General features: G+C 48.9%; 1 protein-coding gene across 1 annotated transcript in view; it reads left to right on the forward strand.

Moving 5' to 3' along the window:
- The window catches only part of Pappa (pappalysin 1), a 237274-nt gene that overhangs the window by 191329 nt on the left and 22144 nt on the right, over positions 1-23801 (forward strand). Inside the window, exons 17-20 of the mRNA XM_078048072.1 lie at positions 491-662; positions 8546-8693; positions 13689-13798; positions 22554-22625. Coding sequence (XP_077904198.1) covers positions 491-662; positions 8546-8693; positions 13689-13798; positions 22554-22625 — 502 coding nt within the window. The remainder of the gene's footprint in view (positions 1-490; positions 663-8545; positions 8694-13688; positions 13799-22553; positions 22626-23801) is intronic.

Genomic DNA, 23801 nt, shown 5'->3' on the forward strand with positions numbered 1-23801 from the left:
TGCAGAGTGGTTAGGTGGTCTCAGGCAAGTGCCTTTCCTTCTCCAGCCTCCATTTTTCAGTGGCAAGATCAGGATGGTAGTACCAGTCACCCCGTCAGGTGGGTGTGAGGAGTCAAGGAGGCTGTGTGCCAAGTGCTTGCCAAGTGCTTTTCACATAGCAGTTGTTCAATAAACAGTGGGAGTGGGTATCATCGTTGTGCCAGCACCCATCAAAACACTTGGGGAGAAAGGGAGAGAAAGGGGCACCTGGAGCTTGAGTTTTATCTCAACCCACATGTAGCTGAGAAAGCCTGACAGTCCTGCCTGCCTCCTATGCAGGGCTTCTGTGAACGGGGTTTCCTTTATCTCTGTACATGCTCCACCACCCAACGGGTCAGGCAGGGAATCAAGATTAGGGAGAGAGATGTGAGGCCACCCCCTGGTGTTGGGGAGGGCATGGAGCTAGCCACCTGGTCCTTACGATGTCTCTTCTGTCATCTCTTTCTTAAAGACGGGCCTTCAAGACTCAGTGTACCCAGGATGGCAGCTGGCAGGAGAGCGCTTGTGTTCCTGTGACCTGTGACCCGCCTCCACCCAAATTCCACGGGCTTTACCAGTGCACCAATGGCTTCCAGTTCAACAGCGAGTGTAGGATCAAGTGCGAAGACAGTGATGCCTCCCAGGTAAGCCTCGTGGAAAACTGGGATCCATTCCGCAACCACCTCCTCTCTGCTGGCCAGAGATCCACCTGACCCTCAATGTCCCCTTCTCCGGCACCCCGTCTGCCCAGGCCTGGCGTGTAGAACGCCAGCATCGCCACCGTGGGAGTGACCAACTGTCTCCCCTGGTAATCTCTCCCAGCTTCATTTCTCATCTGACAACACTGTTATATTTGTCCAAAGATTCTTAGCTGAATTTTTATTTTAGCGCTAGAGGAAGTCTCGTGTAGAATCCCGGAGGAAGAAACCGAGGAGTGAAGTTTTTCTGATAGGAGGGACCAGGGCCGTTGCCGTACCCTGGCCTCCTGCATCGGTGCCTGGTGTGTTTACGGTCACTAGAGCATCGCTGTCTGTAGACATCTGTTGTCTCCTGAGGCACAGAGAGAAAGGGACCCAAGCAGGGCCAGCAGGGCTGTTTGTGAATCCTGGGGAAGAAGGGGACACAGTGCAGTTCGTCCTCGCCAGGCTCCTCTGGTCTCTCTTGGTCTTTGCTAGTCTGAGCCTCCACTCTCCAGGTGCTGCCTGAGCAGCATCTTTGACTCCTCTTTCTCCTTCTCCCTCATCCAGGCCATTCCCCAGCCCTGCCCATTGTCCCTCCAGAACATCTCTCAACGCTCTTCTCGTCTGTTCCCAACGACACCCCCTTGACCTGGGCCACCATCCCCTCTTTCCCGGGCCACCTTGAGCTTCTTGTTCATTCCCCTTCTGATGATGACATCACTCTGCTTATAGCCCTTCAGGAGCCAGAACCCTCTGTCCTTGGGGGTAAGATCCCAGCTCCTTGGGCAGCCTGCAGACCCTCTCCATCTCCAGTAGAACAGATCTCCTTCCCTCCCTCCTCTGTTCTCTGCCTTAATCAGTTCTCTTGCCCCTTCCAACTGTCGTCCTACTCACCATGCTCCATGCTTCAGCCCAGGCACTGTTCCTCCCGTAGCCCCTTCTCTTCTGTTTGGGGGCTCAGTGCTTCTCTCAGGGTTCCCCCTTCACAGCACTGGCCACAGGACATTATCATCATCTGCTTTCATTTCTCTTTCCCACACCGCACTGTGAAATCCTCCCCTGCTCCTTTCACTTCGCAGCACCTTCAGCACTTAGGACAGCACCAGGCACCTAGTAGGTACCCAGGAAGTGACAGTGGAATTAAGGTCACGAGAAAGGGATGAAATAAACGTGGAAGCCATATCCTCTCATATTTGAGTAAGTCAGAACTCAGAGAGGTTGCACTCAACACCCAAGGTAGCACAGCTGGTATCAATGGAGGCAGAGCCCAGTTGCCCTCAGCTAGCCTGGGTCCAGCAGGCAGCACCTGATGAGCCTTGGCAGCACACACTCCTCGGCTTTGGTACACACTTGTGCAAGCTGTACACACTCCCACCCTTGCCTGTCAGGGCAGCAGGAACCAGTGCTGGAACCAGCAGAGGCCAGAGGCTACCACGGCCTCTCGCAGGCCAATCAGCTTCTCTCACGCTCCCTTACATAAACCTGTTGCTAACCGTTACCCAAACTGCTGAGTCAAATGAGATTCTGGCCGTGGTCATGTTATCAAACTGAAACTCAGTCGGCCTGGGTCCTGCCAAGTAACTTTCATGGCCAGTTTGTATTTAAAGGAGAGGAATATGTAAATTTATCAGGTGACTCGAGCGGCTCTGTTTGGCGGAGGGTGGAGGGGCTAGACGGCCGAGCAGAGTATTGCTTGTCGGCTTGAAGGGTGCGGGCGTCCGTGCCAAATGGGCTCCTAATACAATTGACGTGTCTCGTTTGTACTGAAAATGGATTTCCTCCTCCCTCAGACCAGAGGCCGGAGAGCCAAGGCTGGGATTCACCTCAGATCCCCTCTCCCTGCCTGTAAACACAAGAAACGTATGGCCCAGAGCATCCCGAATGGAACAGCTTGTAAAGTGCAGAAATTCCGAGCTTTCCAAACAACTTCCAGATCCTGGCAGGAAAGGCCGGGGGCTACTCTAGGGAAAGACTCACACACTCCCTCCCACCGCCACTAAAAGCAAATTGATAAATAAAACCTCCATTTATTCCATGGGAGCCAGAAAAATGGTGGATCTGGAACCTGAGTTAGGATCCCAGCTTCACCACTAGCAGCTGGAGGGCCAGTTACTTTTCTTTCGAGCTTTGGTTTCCTCGGTTTCCGCGTGCAGGTTACTACCCACTTCATAGTGTCCTTGGGAGGACTGAGCAGGCAGTGAAAGTAGGGTGTGGCTAGGGGTACCCTTGGAGTTCTGCTCTGTCCAACCTGCAGGCATTACCCTCTGTGTCAGCCCCTGGGAAGACACAAATGAACTCACCTGCCTTTTGAGGTCATTCTGGAGCAGGTAATCCCTGATGTGAGAAACAAAGGCAAGACTGAAACGTAGCCCTCTGCTGGCGGACTCCAGAAAGTCAGAGACAGGGGCACTTACCATGCGAAAGGCCAGATGGGTGTGGGGGGACCTGTGTGAGCCATGGGGAAACCAAATAAATCTGTAGACTAAAATGGTCCACTAGTCCCTCTAGACCAGCCCTGCCCAGTAGAACTTTCTACTGTGGTCAATCTGTAGCACATCACTTGCCCCCATGTAGCTTCCAAGCAGTGGACACATGCTTACCGTGACCGAGCAACTCAATATTAAGTTCCATTTCATTTTAATCAATTCAAATTTAAATGTAAACAGCTACAGTTATACTTAGGGTATTGCACTGTTCAGCGTCTGGCATTTGTATGTTCTGGTCCCTCTAAATCAAGACAGAGAACTTTAGTAATAACAACTATTTCTTTTGGTGTTCTGTGAGTGCCAAGCCACTATTAAAGATTCTTATTTTGATAACTCATGATAAACTTGAAAAAAGAAATGGCATTCCCATTTTGTAGCTGAGGAGGCTCCGTTCTTGTCCACAGTTCTGAGATAAGAAGGGGTATTCCACTCCATGGTCCTGCTTGTCCCTTTGTTTCTAAACACTTCCAGGGCAGGCTGGTGGCAAAGGGCAGGGATTCCATCCCCAGGCAGCTGGGATGAAGTGCTAATTATCTCAGAGTTAATCCAGCTCCAAGGCTCCTGGGTCTGAGATGATAATGCAGGTACAACCTGCCAAATTCACTGTGGGGTTTTGCAGGTGACTAGCGGAAGGGCCAGCCCTGACCTGGGATAGAGTCTCTGGGAGATGCACACAGCAGGACAGGACACAGGCTAGCGGAGCCTGGTGGACCAAGCAGGGCACTTGGTGACGGATCTTAGCAAATCAAGAGAGGAAAGTGGGAGCGAGATCCACAGCACCTCAGTTCCTCGCAAGGATGGGAGAGTAGCCATGTTTTTGCTGGCCCCTGTCTTTATGGTCTTTCCTGTGGACACAGCATGGGTCTCACAGAGGATTTGATGATGCTGAGGATCCAATCTGGGAAGACCAGAGACCACTGCTGTGGGTGCTGTCAGGAAACTGAACCAACGGCATGGGTTTGGCTCCAAACACACAATTCTGCTTGCTAAAGTAGAATCTCACAAGAGCACTGAGCATTCTTTACCAAAACAGTTTGCCTCTCTGTGGGTACAGTGCCTTGGCAAGTAGGGGCAGCATCTCATTTCGGGGTTGTTAAATGTGTGCCCACACACCCTGTGCTGTCCATAAATACAGTTCAGCTGGATCCTCACTGCCACCCCAGAAGGGGCCCCTGAAGCCTAGAGAGGAGAAGAGACTTACCCTGAGTTGCACAAGTTATTGGAAGAGCCAGGCCTCAAGCTGGATCTCTGTACCACAACACGGCACAAGACACCGTTTCTGCCCATCTTCATTACTGGGGCTACCTGTCACCCCTGGACTTGACAGGAAGTAGAGGAAAATAGCCAGCAGCATCTGGCACTTGGTGAACACTCACCCGGTGCCAGTCGCTGAGCCAAGTTGCTTCACAGTGATGGCACCTCAGCCACACGAGGCATCCACGCTGTCTGCTGCTGTCGGGCTCCAATGTCACCACATTGCCCTCTGCCATTATTATTTTGCTGATTTTTATTTAATCCAGGGGAAGCAGCCTCATTCTCCTTCTGCTCTCCTTCGCCCTCCATGGCAGTAGAGGCACCCAGAGGCCAGTGCCGTGCATTGGCCACCCCTAGACCCAATTGCCTCCTCTTTCTGGCTCCTGCGATTTCTAAACCCCATGGTTGCTAGCCTGATTCTGGAGTTCCCTTCAAGACAGAGCTGTGAAGCGGTCCTGAGCATCGACTGGTGCTCACCCCAAGGTTTGCCTTAGACTTGAAACATATTACACAAACTGACTCCTCAGTCCTCCATGGTGACTCCTGGGTAGGGGACTTCAGGTCCATTGAACAGTCCAGGAAATGGAGGGACAGGCAGTGAAGGAGCTTGCCAAAGTTCACACAGCTGGGAAGTTACAGAACTGGCTTCTGAACCTAGGCAGTGTAAGTCCATGTTCTTGACCATTCCACTGGCGTGGTGCAAAAGCTATCACTTTTTTCATTTTGTTTCTGAGCCTTGGTTTTCAAATCTGTAGAAAGGAGATGATTTCTGTTCTCCTGGATTGATGAAATGATTTTGAGAGCATTTGGCATGTAATAGGTATTTAAAAATAGAATTATTAAAGTGCCTTTCGCTCTCTGTGGATCTGAGTGGTTAAAGATCTAGGGTCACCCAGAGCATACCACGTGGTCTTTACAGACAGGTGCATGGGCACAGAGAGGTGAACTGTTTTGGTGAAGAATGCTCAGTGCTCTTGTGAGATTCTACCTTAGCATGCAGAACTGTGTGTTTGGAGACAAACCCCTGCCATTGGTTCAGTTCTCTGACAGCACCCACAGCAGTGGTCTCTGGTCTTCCCAGATTGGATCCTCAGCATCATCAAATCCCCTGTGGTCAAATTCAACTCAGTGATCAGCAAGAATCTACTGTGTAGCAGGTGGTGGGCAAGTGTTGAGCACACTGAAATATAGTTCCAAGGAAGGATCTCAACACCTAGAGACCCCAAGGTGTCTGCTCTGTAGGAGCACAGGCAAAGGTGTGGGTATGGGGGGAACAAGAGAGGTAACTTTTGCAGGGTTAACTTTTCTGGAAGGGAGGATGTGTGCTTAGCAGGAGGCACGGCTGGAAGTGTCCTCCGGGTTCCATTGTGGAAGCCCTGAATGCTGGCCCACAAGACTGCCTTATTCTGAAGGCTAAGATAGCCTAGCAGAGGGCTGCTGTGATTTTTAAGGCAAATGTAACAGCAGAAAGTGCCAGATGAACCAGACATACACACAGAGTGAGCGAGCGAGCGAGCAAGCAAGAGAGAAAGACAGGCAGACTGGAGGCAGCAAGACCAGTGCTTTCTGCTTGCACCTTCTATGGCGAGGCCTCCCCTGTTTGCATCTCCCTGAGCAGATTCCAGCTAGTTCTAATATATTCTCTGCTGCAAATCCTGCTTTCTAGCCAGCTCTGGCCCGTGTAGTGCTGAGGTCTGCAGCCCTACAGGGGCTAGAGGCCAAATGCATCATAGGCCCAGGCCAAGGCTCCAGGAAATTGGGGTCAATTTCCTACTCCCTCGAGGGCCCAGCAGAATCATGGGGCCTGGAGCCTGGGGCTCCAAAAGGGAGAGTCTAGGTTCTCTAAAGCCACATGAAGCTGCATAAGTTTGCCATAAGCTCACACAGAACCACTGAGAGGGACTCTGCCAGTTGCCCTGCAGCTTGGGAGAGGCCAACTTCTCCCATGGCCAGAGGGGCTTCTAATACAACTGCACCCTCTCCTGCTGGCCCAGAGAGGAGGCCCCCTTTCTGTTCTGAATCCTGTCTCCTTGCAGCTGTTTTCTCAGACAGGGAAGCTTCCGTCCACATCAGCCCTTTCAAAGAGTTGATTCATGTCTCTATGCACTCACTTTTTCTGCATTTATTCCCACACTTCTTTGTTTACTCACTTATGCATTTATTCCCTCGATTTTGCATTCATGTGTTTTCCGGTTATTAGAAAAATATTTCATTTCATCACTCTCCACCTATTCACCCCATCTTTGGTTAAACAACCAGTTCCAGAATGAACAGAATATCTGTTGAGTGATATGTGAGTGGACTGAAGGGCCGGACATTGTAGAGGCCCTGAGGACATGGGGCCAAATAGGGTACCGTCTTTGGCCTTGAGGAGCTCGTTAGCTAGTGGGGGAACCAGACTAAACCAGGAGATGACACTGCGTCAGAGATACTGAGGTAGTGCACTGTGCAGAATTGGGGTGGCATTATGGCAGACAGGGTCCCCATAGATAAAATGTTTGCCAGGTGGACAGGGAGATAGGGGCATAGAGGATCAAAAAGCATGCGCGCACACACACACACACACACACACACACACACACACACACGCACACACACACACACAAATAATAGAAAGCATCATACATGGGCCTTCTGGGCTGCAGGTAGTTGAAACTGACCTTCAAGTTGCTGAGGAGGACCTTGAGGGGGAGCACCAGGAAGGAGTGGGAGGGCCCTAGAGGGCAGAGAAGGAATCTGAATGAAAGCTCAAGGTCACCATGTTGAGGCTCTCATCTTATTATAGGAGAGGGAGAGCATGTACAGCTTGTTCTCAAATCTTTTGCAAGAAAGACCCCATGTGAAGAAACCATCCTGTCCCCTCCATTTCCTTGGGGAAAGTCAGAATTCCTTAAGTCGGCTCCAGAGCCCACACCTCATCTGCTTTTCTTCCTCCCCTGAATCACAGACCCCCAACACCACCAGGCTCTGCTGTGCACACCTTACCTGGCATTTCCCATGCCCATCTTCCAGCATGTTCTTTGATGCCTGAATTCTTCCCATCCTTGCACTCTCTTTTCCGTGGACCACCTCCTCTGAGAGGTCTTCCCTGGTTGTACACTCACCACCAGTTGCCTTTCCCCAAGTACTCAAAGCTCTGGGGGCCCTCTGTGTCACTGAGCACAGTTACACGGACGTGGCCGGCTGTTCCCATGCCCACCTTTCCCACCAGCTCCCTGGGCAGATACTGGTCCTCTATGTTTTTACCCTACAGAGCTGGGGAGAGAGTAGGACTATTCCTTGAATTTGGTGGCAGTTCTCAAATACTACAAAGGAAGAACCACCCACTGGAATCTTGGAGGTTGGAAGGGCCTTGAAGAAGGGCCTGTGCTGTCAAGCTGCATTTGCCTAATAATTTGTAGATTGAGGAATAATACGTTGCCTATTTAAAAAAGGTGTGGGCGGGTGACAACTAGAAGTAGCCCCACACCATTCTTTTGGTGCTATTACTGCTGGAAGTGAAGGACTGGGGAAAGGAGGGACAGAGAGGGAAGGAGAGAGAAGGAAAAGGGAGGGAGGGAGGGAGGCAAGGGAGGCCACAGAAGGCAAAGCTTCTCAGCTGGGCTGGGGTGACCCAGCAAATGCCAGGCAGAGCCCTGACATAGGATGCTTTCTCCCAGGCCAAGAGAAAGCAAGCTTTGGTAAATCTGCCAAGACAATCTTTGGTAAATCTCTCCCACTGGCTCAATAAGGAGAGCTGGTGGGCTCCCACCATCTCGATTTTATGAAAAAGACAACAAAATCAATAGCACAAATCCAAGCACAATGGCTTAGATTGAAATTTCTGAAAGATCACTATGCTCAGATCTTAGGAAACCTGGAGTGACATTGTCTAGGAAGCTTGGAGCAAGTTCCTTCCTGTTTAGAGTTCTCAGTTTCTCCATCTTTAAAATGGAGATATTAACTGTCTCTCTCTTTCAGGATGACCAACCAAGTGCCAGCCCCTGTTAAGAAATCATTTTGGAACACTTTCATCCCCGTGGGAAATGAGACTTTGGTTTCTTTGTACTCTGAGAGGCTTGTTCTATGGATAGTTGGGGTCCCTGACTCTGTACCTGTGCTCTTCAGGGACGCGGGAGTAACATCATCCACTGCCGGAAAGATGGCACCTGGAGTGGTTCCTTCCATGTCTGCCAGGAGATGCAAGGCCAGTGCTCAGCCCCGACCCAGCTCAACAGCAACCTCAAACTGCAGTGCCCCGACGGCTACGCCATAGGTATGATGGGCCGGCAAGGGGAGCAGTGGGAGGCTGGGTCCTCCCAGGAACTGGGTGCCTGGGTGGGTCACCAAGCAGCTCTCCACGTGAGAACCTGCATGGGCATCAGGGAAACAGCGAATGAGACTAGACCCTGACCTCCCAGAAAGGGGGTCAGAGACGGGGCATTGATGAAGTCATGGCGGATGGATGGGCAGAGTCCACAGCAGAGAAACCTGCTGTATGCCAAGTAGGGGCTTCTGAAGGAAGGGATGCTTACCCAGAGATTCGAAAGAGCCTGCCAGGTAAGAAAGAGCATCCAGAAACCATGGGACCAAGGGGCAGGAGATATAAAGTACGTATCATGTCTAGGGAAATTATAGGCAGCCTGTGTACCTGCTTTCATTGTAACTAAAATTTGTACCAAACTAAATGTCAGTGAGCACCTGCCATGGGGTCAGGCCCTGGGTTGAGGACTTAAAGGGCATCATTTCCTTTCCTCTTCATAACGTTAACAGATGAGACAATTGAACCTGGAGAGGCAATGAAATGTGCCCCCACGTCCCGAGTCCTGGCCTCCTCAAAGCCTGGCTCCTTTCCATGACATCTGGGGTGCCTCCCAGGGGAGATAATCAGCATTTTCCAATTACTGTTTGTGCAGTGATAGGCCGCTTTGAGAAATGCACAGTGAAGGATTCAACCTGGGACCCGATGCCAGGGATTCTCTGGTGGAAACCAGGAATCTGGACAGAGGCATCCATCACCAGCTGTACGACGACTTTGCCGAGAACTCGGAGCCCGTGGAGTCTGACCTCATTCCGGGGCAGTGATGCTGACCCCTTGATCTGATTCCCTAATGGACCATGATGAAAAGCCCAGGGAATCGAATGTCTTTTCTCATGGCCAGTGTGATTTATGGGGAAGTTGCCAGAGTTCTCTTGGGCAGAGGTTATCTGAGTGTCCACAGAGGCAACCTCTTTAACTGGCATGCCGGGAGTCGTCACGGCATTTCAGGAATCAAGGCCTGGGGTTGGAGAGTGGAGACCCTTGGGGCACTGTCCACCTCCTCAGAGGGCAGAAGCTCTTCATCTAAATGTGGGCTAGAAATCAGCATTTCTGTGTTTGCCTAGGGTAGTTGTTCTGCAAGCATCAGAAAACACCAAAGCACATGGATATGCTCTCTCTCTGATGGTTCAGAAGGAAATTTAAGATCTTACAGAGCCCATTAATCCAAATGACCGTGACCAAGAGGGTTGTAGAGAGATGGGATCTTGTGGGGCCAGCCAAGACTGACATTCTTATCTGTGCAACAGTTGCCTCCCTGGTGAGCAACAGTGGCTGCTGCATCCAGATGGGCATGCATGACACTGGACATGCATGGCTGCGATGGGGTCCCTGTCCCCAATGCAATCAGAATAGACCAGTGAATGATCATGCTTGTGACTGACATTAAGAATCCCTATGGGGAAGTTCTGATTAATAACATTTCTTAAAAAAAAAAAAAAAACAAAACTAGAGGAGTAGATTTACTGTGTGTCTATACCTGGACACATTCAAATACATTCACACACCTATAAACACACCCCACACGCATAAGTGCTTTGTAACCAAATGCAGCGTCACACACACACACACATCGTACAGTAAGTTCAGGCTCCACACCTGCAGATCATCCAAATATCACACGATTGGGTCAGAATTACAAATTCTAGAAGTTAATAATCAAGTTGTTCTATCTAATTGATATAATATTGTTAAGATTTTAAGGCCCCACACAAACACACACACACACAAAGCACATAACCTACCCATAGCAAACACACGCAGTACACAAGTACACGTGTTTCAGGGCCATCAACACATTGTATATCAAACGCACAAAGCTGCACAGAGCTCACGCACACATTTACACAAGTAGATGACACGGCCACATTGTGTGCATACTGTATTCACATGTTACAACCACATGCAAATGCACTCCAATGCCTGGCTCTCCACTCTGCTCAGGACTGTCTAGAGAGAGAGGAAGGGGTGTGTGTTGGGGCAGGATTCCTTTACCACTGAGCTTTTTCAAGGTCAAAGCGGAAAGAGAAAGAAATCTGTATGACACTGGAAAACAAACGGGCCCCAGAACCCTGGGACCCTAGATGCCCATCCTGTGAACACAATATCCAGGAGGGTGACAGTACACAGGAACCCACGTGGGACTCAGGGAGACTGAGGAAGACAACGCCTTCCCTTTTTTCTGGGCTCCCACAAAGCCCCTTGTCCAGCCCCCAGGCTGAGCACTGCCTGGGGAGAGCCCACCTGCCCAGGAACAGGGTTTTGATCAGAGACCTTATAAGCCTCCAGGCATTGGAGTGCAGCGGGTGGGGGCTGGAAGGCACAGTCTGGAGTCACCTAGCCCAGCCTGGTCCTCCCAAGCAGCCTGGGGAGGCTCCCGTGGCAGATATGAGCCTGTAGATGGCTGCTGCTGCTGCCGGCACGGCTGCTGCTGCCACTGGCCTGCCACCTCCTGCGCCTCCTGGGAAGGGGAGGCGGGGGCTCAGTGAGATCACCACTCTGTCATGATACCAATTATGGCTCATAGATCACAACACAGCAGCCTGGTCCTGAAGCCCAGGAGCCTGGCTTGGGGGAGGGGAGCAGAGAGAAAGGAGGGCAGGAAGGCAGGACTGCCACCGAGGACAGCCAGCCCCCCCCCCCCCCCGTGTGGACCCCATTTCCTCCTCTTCCCAGAGCTTAGACAGCCTTTGTTGAGTGATGCATCTCAGAGGAAGCATTTTCCACAAGAATGTTACCATCACAGTCTTGTCTCATCTTTGCTCCCTAAAGCTCCTTTCAGGCTGGTCTCATGACAAAACATACACCCCTGATTCTCCCTAGGTATCTGACTCTCGCCCCCTTTCATCCTCTGGTGTCTCCCACCCCATTTCTTTCCTCTCCTCTGCCCTTCACCATCTCTGTGCTCTTCTCCTGTCTCCCTCGCTCTTCTCTGCGTGGTGGCCACATCTTGTCCTTTGCGGGGTCTGTGGCTTTGTAACCTACAAAAGGGGTGTAAGGACACCTGGGTCCCAGGGCTGGAGCTGCTTGGGACTGAAGTGACTTAGGAAAACCACCTGATGTCTGGGGGTGTCCCCATATTTAAATGGATGTGTTTTAAACACTGTTCTGGACTTGACCCCACCCCAACTTTGTCTTTGGCCCTCGTGGGCTGCTCAGGCTGAAGATCATGGTAAGATGGTGAAAGGAAAGGGTCGTGGAGAGATTAGGTCCCTATCTGCACGTCAGCATGTGTGCGCGTTACACACGTATGTACGTGCTCACACACGTATGTACGTGCTCACATACACACATCATCTACATGTGGGAGGAGGGGTTTAGAATGGCTAGTAAAATAGAATATTGAAAGAAAAGACCTGGCTGGCTCTCAGTGACTGTGTTCAGAGGGTCGTTTTGGCACCAGGGCAGAGAGGTGACCTCCTCAGTGTCTGGTCAGATTCTGACCGGGCAGTCCTTGCCCACATGGATAAGGACCCTTTTGGAGAGTCCTGGGAACATCCGAAGGGATAAGCTTTATTTTCAGGAGCCCACAGAACCTGTGAGGTCCTACTGGAAAAAGAATGAGCCAAGTCATAGTCAACCTGCCAACCCACAGCCTGAAGGTCAACCGTCTTCACCCAGAAATCCCTGGACGAGGCCCTTGTGTGTACTGAACCTGTCCCTGTTAATCATCCTTCCTGCGACTGACTCATCACCTGATTCATTTTCTATTCCTTTATCCGTTTAATCCGTCATTTACCCACTCACTCACACATGCAGGTATGCACTCACTTCCTCCTTCATAAGATACCTAGACACTTATCCCTCGCTCCTCCATCCATTCATGCACGCATTTCCTCGTCCACTGATGCACTCACTCGCTCATTCAGACTGTCACTCATTCCGGGCTCTGAGCATAGAATGGGAAACATGGACGGTGCTGACCCCATGGAGTTACAGTCAATCAGGAAAGAAACTATTGATATAATAGGCGTTGAACAAATGAGAAATGGCAGTGTGACAAATGGATGATGGGTGCTTGTAAGGACTGGCCTGGCATGAAGCCATGGGTCCTCTCTGGGCAAGTGGTACTTGTGCTCAAGTCTGGAGGAGGGTCATTAGTAATGTGCAAATAGAAGAGGAATGGGAAGGGTCCAGAAGGCCCAGGAGAGGGTAGGGACGAAAGCTCAGTGGAAGGGGAAGCATGGGGACTAAGGGGCTGAGTGGCATTTATGTCCTCATCTCTCACTTGGTAGATGCCCAGGGTGTCAGGCCCTGGGCAAGACTCTGAGATGAATCAACCCCACCTCTATCCTTCTAGGCACCAATCTGCCTGTGGAGCTGGGGCCGAAGGGGGAAAGAGAAACTCATCAGTGCCCATCCGAAAGAGTGATCAAATGCAGTAGTCATTGAGAAGATGCAGAAATCAGCGTAGACATCTTGGGGTGGTTGAAAAGGCCTTAAATGAACTGACAGGGTTTGGTCATGGGAAGGTAGTCTTGGGGGATATATGAACAGATGGGGTGAATAGGAACAGAAGCAGAGGTAGAAAAGTTTGGGGCTCAGATGGAAGCCCAAGTGTATAGAGTTCAGTGCCACTGGACAAACTGAGTCAAGAAGGTGGAGAGAAAACTGACCCGATGATGAGAGGCACTGAAGGGCAAGCAGAGTGGACTGGACTTTGTCCTGGATGTGGGCAACACGGGAAAGGTTTCCGAGCAGAGGAGCATCATGACCCAACTAGGCTCGGGGCCAAGGAAGTGGTAGCTGCCAGCTCGACTGGAGACAAGTGGTTGGAGTCAGGGAGACCAGAGGTGGCCCTGCCAAGAGAGTTCACTCCTTTCCACTGCCCTGAAGTTGGGACGGCCACGTTCACTGGGGACCAGGGAGTGGCCATGCCCACTCTATGGGAAGGCAGCTGGTAGCCACTGGGAAACGGGATAAGATGCCACCTTGTGCTGTGTTTCCCTTCAGGGTCAGAGTGTGCCACCTCGTGCCTGGACCACAACAGCGAGTCCATCATCCTGCCCACGAACGTGACTGTGCGTGACATCCCCCACTGGCTGAACCCCACACGAGTGGAGGTGAGTGACCAGGGCCATCCAGCTGCAGCTGATGAGGAGGGAGGTGCCATTGTAGAGCCCTTACCATGTCCCAGCCCAAAATTCATTCCTTTGCCACTACTGTCACATTTAGTCATCATACCTGCCCTTTAGAGTGGGGGCTAGCTCAAATCCTTTCTCCAGGCCACAATTATTTAATACTTCCCATCAGGCTCTGTGTTGAGGGACTTCTATTTATTGTCCCTCTGAGTTCTGATAAAAGAGTAGGAATAAGAGTCCTCATGTACCTAGTGTACAGGTGAGGAAACTGAGGCACCAAGAACACATAGGTAGGGGGTACAGAGCCAGGTCTCAGTCTAATGTCGGTGGGATGTAAAGTGGTGATGTTTGGCGTCTCTAACACCCTCCTTGTAGCTGAGCATTTTATGTAGCCTTGGATTGGGGGACTCTTTCTTCATGCTTTACCAGTTTGGTGGGAAGCAATTACTATGTGCATTAGCCACAGGGAATAGTCACACCTCTTGTTTATAGAGCACTTACCCTGTTCATGTGCCTGGGGCTTTGCACACAAGATAACATTTAAACCCGCTACTGATGGTAGGAGGAAGGAGGGGGTGTGGTTGTTTGCACTCCTGGACACTGAGACCTCAGAGTGTTTTGAAGAACCCAAACCCAAGTCCAAACACCACGCACTTCCCCCAGCACAAGGCTCCCGTGCTCCTGGCCGGATGACTATGGAGGACCCCACCTGTAACAGTGTCAGTTTGCCTCTGAGGTTGGTGGCTCTCACTTTCCCTTATGTCACCTGATCAGCTAGGGACCCCAAGCTGATGTGGAAACCCATTCTTGTTCTCCAGGACAGCATGGTTCCCAGGCCTCATGGATTGGTCTGGACATTGGCTCCTTACCTTGGAGAAGTGACAGAAGGAGGTGGGGGCAGGTGAGGTTCAGCCAGCTCTGTATCCCTCCAGCAGCCTTTCTGCCTGGGGTGTCAGGAACTGCCGCCTGCCCGCCTGCTGCAGATTGAGCCCTGGATAGCTGGCCAGAACCTGATACGGGGTGTACTGTTTCTCAAATGAGCTGAGGGCACGGTTTCCAGGGCTTACTCAGCTCTCTGGGCAAGTGGACTTGGCCAGAACCCTCGGCTCCCCTGTGCACCCTGGTCTGCGTCTCCCCTCCACATCCCTTCCACTGTCTCTCCTTCTGCTCCACTCTTTTCTGTTTCATCCTTGTTTCTCCAATTCCATTTCCTTTTACCCCACCCCTACTTTCCTGCTCTCTCTCTCCTCCTATCTCACTCACACTGGTCTGTCTCTTTCTGACCACTGGTCCCCTGCCCATCACCATCCTCTCTCTTTTTCTCTGTACATTCACAGGAAGTCCTGAGTCCCTTAACATCAGGCTCCTGGATCAGTCTCTTCCTCCTCCAGGTGCCCTTCCCGATTCCTATGTTCTAATCCCCACGCAGATTCTCCCAGAGTGCCTTGGTGTACCTGGATGTGCTGAGCACCTGAGTCCCATTCTCAAAGCATCTGGAGATTCCCAAATCTAAGCCTCTGGTTGTTCAGAGAAGCTGAGGATTGCAGAGGGAGGGGTGGTCGGGATCACATGGGCAGTATAGCTAGACCCCCCGCCGGGACCTGTGATTGGCAGCTCCTCCTAACCCCAAAGCAGCTGAGCGTTACTCACCCACAGAGCTGACACAAGACACCTCCCTGTCACCCCAGTATCAAGAGTCTTCCTGGCCTGGCGAGGCTCTCATTTGAGGTCTTTTCCATCCCTTGAGTGAATTCCCACCCTTCCCTCTGTGAGCCGGGGGCACTAAAGAGTTCAGTTGTAATTCACTGTGAAATAAATCCAGGGATTTGAAAGCCTGCAAGCCGCCCACCCCCCTAGTCGCCCACCCGCTGCCTGCCCGCTCCAGCCCCCACCCAGTTCCCCAGTCTGCCTGCCTTTATTGATGCCGGCCTACCGAGAGAGCCATAACGAGGTTCAGACCTCCACCGGTCTCTGGAGGCCTCATTATCCAGGAGGAAAAAAATGTAGAAAAAGGGAGGAGGGCGAAGGGCATAGATTGATGACTTCCAGGAATAAGGCAGCAAAGCTGGCCCCTGCTGCACCCTTGCCCTTCATGCGCTGAGAGCTGCACAAGGAAAGCTGCTGGTGCAGGATTTCCAGGCCCAGGGAGGCCCTGGATAGCTCCTCTGCTTCCTGAGGGTTGGCCTCTGTGCAATACTGCAAGGAAGACGGTTAGAGTGAGGTTCTGCTCCAGCACCTCCTGCTTTTGCCCCAGAGTAACAGTGAGAGGGGTCAGGACTGCCATCAAAAGATGCCTTCTGCAACCAGACATTGGGCCAGGCACTCCCCACCCGCACACACACACCCCTGCGTAATAGGTGGGCGTTATCAGTAGAGGAAATGGAATCTCAGAGATGGCGCCTCTTGCCTAAGAGAAGTTAGAGAGGAACCTGACCCAGAGCAGCCCAATGCTGCCATTTGATTCAGAAACTCCAGCAGTCCCTGGGGAATGTAAAATAATAATAACAAAGACAAGGCACTGCTTACTGATTGCTTACCAGGAATGGGCAGGCAAAAAGAAAAAGAAAAAAAAAAAAAAAAGAGGATGTTTGTAGCATCTGCCGATTTCTGTGGTGTAAACACTTCCACCAGAGCAGGTGTCAAGGTCTCTAAATACCCATCGCTGAAAACAAAGTTGGGAAGTCACAGACGCTTCTGGCCCTCTTGAGCCTGTGCAAGCTGCGGCCCACCACTGACACTTACCCTCAACAGGCTCTGCACGCACTGACACGTCTGATGACTATGTAGACGAGCAGAATATCAGCCCTGAGATCATGCGTCAAGATTACAACACGAGAACCATGAGCTTGTGCGGGCAGGATTGTGCTCATCTTATTTACCGTAGCACTTCCCTCAGTTCCTAGTGCACAGTAGATGCTCAGTAAATATATATGGTTGCTGAGTCAGGTGACCAAGACTGTAGTCCAAGTCCTGGCACCTTCATGCTCTATGTCTTGGGGAAAATTCTATCATTTCTCTAGGTCACGGTTTCCTCATTTGTGAAATGAAAGCTAAGCCTAGATTCAGTGTCCTACTGTCAAACACTCACAGAATCTGGCAGGTAGGATAAGTAGGGGAAACAGGCTGGCATGTTCTATATATTAAACACCTAGGCATGTTATTAACATTAGTGATCCTGGTGTTTACTAGGAATACTACATAATGACAGAGAGACTGACAGAAAAATACAACAAACCCCCCTGTGCATAGTACCTAACTTAAAAAAAAAAAAAACTTGAAAAGTTTTAATTTTCCCTTTCTTAAGATGTGACTCACACAAATGGGAAGCATGAGGCTTGAGACTTGATCAGTTCCTATGCCCTGTGGACCCCTGAAATCACCACCCCCCACATCAGGATGTGGACCTTGTCTATTCCAGGAGGTCACCATCAGTGGGGTGGCTGTTTTGGGTCTCCACCTCTGCAGTTGGTTTTGTTGATTTTTCAGACTTATAACTAGAATCACACAGTGTATGTCTCATATGCCTCTTTCATAGCCATATTTTAATTTCTACAAAGAAAAACATTATGTTCCCCTTTTTCCCCTCTAAGTCATCCCCTTCTCAGCTTTACTTCCTTCACATGCACTTTTGTAAGAGAAAGCAGTATGGAGACCTGTTCCTACAACTGAATAAATGATATGATGCAAACTCAGCAATAGTCAGAAGTGCCCTCTGTCTTGATGCTGGAGAGAAAGCAAGGAAGGATGGGGACTGTGGTGAACTATTAAAAAAAAAACAAAAAAAAAGCACATCATTTTTGTAGCCACTTCCGGTGGGAGGTGGGTCTAGTCAAGAGCAGCAATGAGGAAATGTGGGCCTTGTGTGGCCCTATATTTTGGTTTTTCTTCAATACACTGAATCTGGAGTTTTTAAAATCTGAAGTCGCTTTTTCTTTTCTTTTACTATTAAAAAACTAATTCTGACTGTCTTAGTCACTGGAGTGCCATAGCAAACATTTCTGCAGGTTGCGTAGCCTAGAAGGTACAAGATTGAAAGTTTAGGATGAGAAAGACTCTTCCAGCCTTGATATCTGAATTCTGGGGATGGAAGCTTTTCCCATCAGCTCCTAAGAAGCATGGCCAATCTGCCCCTGCAGTGCTCTTTGCTGAGGGATGCTGGGAGATTTACATAAAATGTGTCCTTAGGATCCTGGTAGGAGAGCCTTTGGCTTTAACATAAAGAATGGGAGGCGGAAAGAGAGGAATGGAGTGAAATAGGGAATGAGGAGGGGAAGAGGCCATGTTTGCTAGGGCATTTCCATAGATGTCACCTCACTGTGGCTCTGTCACATCCAATGAGGACCTTACCTCACTTTACAGTTGAAGATGAGGCTCAGAGAGGTTACAGCTGCCTGGTTTACATAACCAATGTAGTTGAATTAGCTAATTCTGCTTCATTACATCCTTTAAGTCAACCATCCTCCACATTTTGAAAAAACAGACACATGCAGTACATGCAGACAGAGGATGCAGAATTGCTTCCCTGAAAAGAAGATGACATGATGGACCACCATACCAAGAGTCTGAAGGTCAGAGGTAGAATGGTTGTGACTAGTGAGTCCAGTCCATCTCCCGTGTAGATGAAGATTCATCAGTTTCCCCGGGGTGGGGGGGGGGAAGCTTACAATGGAAGAGATGCAGCCAGAGTATATTGAGTAATTTCTCATTCACTCATAGACCCACTCATTCATTCACTCCTTTGCTCATTTGTTTGTTCCTTCAAGCATAAACATTGATCTTGTACTTCCCAATGGCAGGTGTGCTTTAAACACTAGGGACTTCCCTGACAGTACATGGAAGAAAGCCGGAAGCTCTGTGACAGATAACAAAAGGCTGATAACACTAATTGATAGGATTCACTAGGAGCAGGACCTGTAAGTCAAGGGAGAAGGAGAACTTATCTGAGTAGACATCTAAGAGGGGATCACATCTGGGCCTCAGCACGAGGAGGCCCTCTGAAGACTCTCTCCCATGTCTTGGACTCTGGTTGGGACCTGTCTTCACTGGCCTTCATTTTTTAGATACTCCGCTTCTCCTGCATTTATCTTAGAGTCTCTCCAACTTTTTGAACCTTGATCTTCCCATTGTTTGCATGAGTGACCTGTTTTTATAATGACAACTTCAGTATCTCTGAGACTTTGAAGTACCGTATGGTATTCAAAGCGTAGACCTTGAAGTCAGACAGATTTAGATTTAATTGCTGTCACTGTGTGTGTGTGTGTGTGTGTGTGTGTGTGTGTGTGTGTGTGTGTGCATATGATTTGGGGCAGGTTGTCTAACTTCTTGGTGCCTTGGTTTCCTCTTATGGAAACCAGAGTGAAAAATAATACCTGTGAGGTGAAAGCTCCAAGCATGATGCTTAGAATACAATATTCATTTATTTTATAAATGGCCTGATCCTGGATGGAGACAAGAGGTGTTTGAAGCCTTCAATCTACCCTTATGAAATTTCAGGAACTGATCTGAGAAACCATTTCTTTTCTCTAACCATTTATCTCAGTGCATCATCATGACAAGCCTCTGACATTTCCAGTACCCAGTCATGTGATTCCTTTAGTTTTGGGCTAATGAGGATGATGGTGATGATGGTGTTGATGAGAGTGGTGGTGCTGATGGTGACAGGGATACTGCTGGTGGTGTTACAGATGATGCTGGTGGTGATGATGGCAGTGGTGCTGGTGCTGGTATGATGATGTTAATTGAAGCCAAGAATAAGAGACAAGTCTATTCTCCCTATCCACCAAGGCAGGAAATGGAGCCTTCTTACAAAATCTGGTCTGAAAAGTCTCTGCCTGGCCTAAATGTCTTCACTGGCATTTGGAGAAACAAGGCTGACATTTGAGGGGCCCCTTCTGGGATCTCTCAATCTGTGGCATAAACAGCTTAGCCTTTCCTTCAGCTCCCAGTGCCTGTCCCCTTTCCCAGTTCCCCCAGCACACAGAGGGGCCCTGTAGTCAGGCAGGTGGGGCGAGCAGCCCTGAGTAATAGTGGAAAACCCAGAAGCCTTGGAAAGATAAATAGGCTCACGCAGATAGTATAAAAGTCCTTTTTCTGAACTCACGTCAGGTAAACCTCAATTGACAGAAACTCGTACAACCACATCGTGACATTCCGACGGATGGATTAAATTAGCTCTTGGATAAACAGGGGGAAGGATGGGGATCCAGTCCCTGGTGGGTCCCCAACTTGCTGTTTTCTACCTCTTGAATCTTTACAATCACCTTCCAACATCTCTGGATTTTGGTTGGTGGCAGATTCAGAATCAGGAAAAAACTTCACTAAAGGGTTTCACAGAGGAGGAAAGCAGGTGATTTGTCCACTCTGGTACCATGGCTGGGAAGCAGAGGGAGGAAGGAATATGAATCCCATTCATAATTCTCAAATATATATGTGCTCCAGGCCTGATCCTGGAGGGAGTCAAGAGGTGTTTGAAGCCTTCAACCTACCCTTATGAAACTTCAGGAATTGATCTGAGAAACCATTTCTCTAACCATTTACCTCAATGCATCATCATGACAAGCCTCTGACATTTCCAGTGCTCATTCACACATGGAAGAACCAAGACTCCTATTAGAAATTTACAAAGGAATATCAAGTTATAGTTGCAACTACACCTGCCCTACTCAAGATCTTTTGGTCTTCTCATAGACTATCTTATGTGTGTATTGGGAAATGGTAGATGGTGTCAATAGGGAGCCAGATAGAAGATGTCACATCGAGAAACAGATTGGCACATCATCATGTGAAGCTCCTTGTTCAAGATCTCTAACTTAATTCAGTCTACACAAAGTTAACCCCCTAAATTGGCAATTAGCCTGCCACTGAGAGTTCTGAGACTCTGTAAGAGAAGAGAACAAATGAGGAAGTTATTTTTCATTGGTAAAATGGCCTCAACTTTGAGATGGATCTATTCCTTCATAACCTAAGTATTTATTGGGCTTCCTCTGTGTGCCAGGCCCTGTTCCAGGCACATGAGATCTCACACATGAGCCAGTGATGCTGTGGAGCAGAACAGAAAGGCACCAACCCATTCCTAGCTTGGAGTCATGTGATTCCTTTTGTCACAAGCTTGCCAAGAAACCTAATTACACTTTGGCTTCTATATACGTCTGCCTTCAGGGAGAGAATGGGCTGGTCACATGGATTCCCCACATTCTGGCCCGTATGACTGTTCATTTCTTAATTAAAATTAATCAATTGGCATTCAGCCAGGAGAGCGATCCCTGACCATGTAGACCTCAGTTGTTGGTCCCTGACACAACAACCTCTCATTGTACAATCTTTTTAATATTTATTTTTTAGTTATAGGTGGACATGATATCTTTATTTTTATGTGCTAAGGATCAAACCCAGTGCCTCACACATGCTAGGCGAGTGCTCTACCTCTGAACCACAACCCCAGCCCTGTACAATTTCATTTTTAAGAAAATAATCATAATCTAGCAATCAGGGAATCTATAGTGAGTAGAAAAGGAGCTTTTAAGATTCTTATGATAGTTCCTTTCTGTACAGTATTTTCTCTTACTAGTTTTGTTTATCATTCTTCTTTCACTTACTTTAAAAATATATCATCATGTTGGATTTTATGCGATAAGCCATTTTAAATCATTTCTGGAACAATTGCTTGTTTCAAACCTTGGTTTCTCTACTGTGGAGCTTGGGGAATTTATTCTCCTGTGACACAAGATTAATGCCCACTTCACAGCAGGGTGGCAAGAAATAAAGAAGTTAATGCATAAAGTAATTAGCACCACAAATACACTCAGTATATTTTAGTTGTCATTATCATCATCACCATCATCATCATTATTATTAAGGGAGGCTATAAATAAGTACATATATGCATATCTACAAGCGCTGCCTAAGCAGGTTGGGAAATGCACCACAGAGGAAGTAAGTCTTGGGAGATATTTAAAAGATACCAAAGATTCTTAAAGTGCCCAGATGGGGAAGGGTATTTTAATGAAGAGGAACTGCAAGAACAATATTCTGTTACAAAAGCCCAGGCAGCCTCAGCCAATTGTATCCATGTGATGAGGACAACAGGAAGGGTCCCTGCTTTGCTGGGGTTCCAAGCAGAGTTTGGCTTGTTCATCCTCCAGAGTACTTGCTCTCAAACCATCAGAATTATTGAAGAGGCTAGACTTGAAAATGAAGAGTCTAGGCCCTGAGATTCAGATTCATTAGATACGTAACAGACTCAAGGAATTTGCCTTTTTAATTCTGATGACAACAGTCCGCAGGTCCTGCTTGGAGACACCCTGCTCCACACCTTGCTCTCATCTCCCTGCTGTGGCCACATACACACATGCACATACACGTACATATCTGCACACACTCACAAACACCAAACTCTACTTCTCCCACCTTATCCCCAACTACACCAGTAGGTCCAAGATCAGTCAAGAATTTTCTGAAGGGCCTTTCTCTTCATGTTTCCATCTCCCAATTCCGCTTCTCCACAACCATTGCTCCTGCCAGGGAAATACAGAGTCATGACACATACGGTGAACGCAAATATTGTTTTAATCTTATGGCTCCTGTTATTACAAGTACCTGGGCAAGTTCTCCATGTAAATATAGGGTGAGGTCAGGACTTGGAAAGCCTGAGAGGTGGAGTGGTTGCATGTGGTGCCAACAAAGCGGTGGCTGCCTCCAATCCCAAACCCCTCTGACCTCTGTCTCCATCTCTCTGCAGAGAGTTGTCTGCACTGCTGGTCTCAAGTGGTATCCTCATCCTGCTCTGATTCACTGTGTCAAAGGCTGTGAGGTGAGTCACAGGGAAATACTCCTCAGCTACCTTGAAGTAATTCTAATGTTGTTATGCTATGCTTATGGTGGCTACCATTTACCTTGCCAAAAAAAGGGTCATGAATATCCACTGGGCAGACTTCTTACAGGGATTAGCAATCCCATTTTACAGATGCTGCAGTTGAGGCACAGAGACATGAAGAAACATATTCAAGCTTACAGGTCATAGATAACAAAGCTAGCCATCCAAGGCAGGCTTTTCTGTCGCCAATGCCTGTGGCCTGCATAATATTGGTTCTGTAAGAAAGGAAAGGAGGAAGGCAGTAGTGATTGAGCATCTCTAATATGCCAGGAAATTTATCATCATTACCACATTTAGCCTTTACAGAGCTACAAGACGCAGTTTTCTTTTTCTCATTTTTATCTTATTCATGACCTGTATTTGCAGATGAGTTCCTTGTGCCCCACATCTTAGTATTCACTCATTCTTTAACCACGGAGGTAATGTGGATGTCTTAGATCCAACCATTGAGCTGAAATGGAAGAACCTTTCAGACCCTTGCGTGCACAGTTGACCAATTCCCTAAGTCTTGGCCTTATGGAGACCTGCACCTGTGTGCCAGTTGCAAGCTTGAAGGTGGCAGGTTCTTGGGATACAGATGTGTCCTCCAGAGAGGGCTCATGAAACCCAAAGACCTTTCTATGTGTCACTCTTCCCCCATTTGGTTCCTCTCAAATGGAAGTAGAAAAGAAGCTCAAAATCTCCTCCAGAAGGATGACCAATCTCTGTGAGTCTCCCTAGAGCTCACCAAGGAAAATGAAGGTGAAAGGGACTAAATTGTGCCATGGAAAAATATGCACTTGATGGAACTCTTAAAATGGCAGGATGAGAAAGGCTCTTCTAGATGGTGTAAACCTAAAATTTGATTTTAAAGATGGGGAAATGGTGGCTTAAGCAGAAGCCAGGTCCAGAATCTGATGGATCCCCCACACTGGAAAGGATCTTAGTGTGATCTGGCTCTACTTGCTTTTTGTATAGACCTAGGATACGAAGGCCAGAGAGGGGAGGGACTGGTCTGGGTTCGAACAGCATGAGAGCTACAGAGCCAAAGCGCGAGCCTAGGTCTCTGACTTCTGGGCTGCTGCTTTTCTCTTCCATGAGGCTACCCCCTGCCAGGAGCCATTCCCCCATCTG

Source organism: Ictidomys tridecemlineatus, chromosome 4 (assembly GCF_052094955.1).
Source record: "Ictidomys tridecemlineatus isolate mIctTri1 chromosome 4, mIctTri1.hap1, whole genome shotgun sequence".
NCBI lineage: Eukaryota > Metazoa > Chordata > Mammalia > Rodentia > Sciuridae > Ictidomys > Ictidomys tridecemlineatus.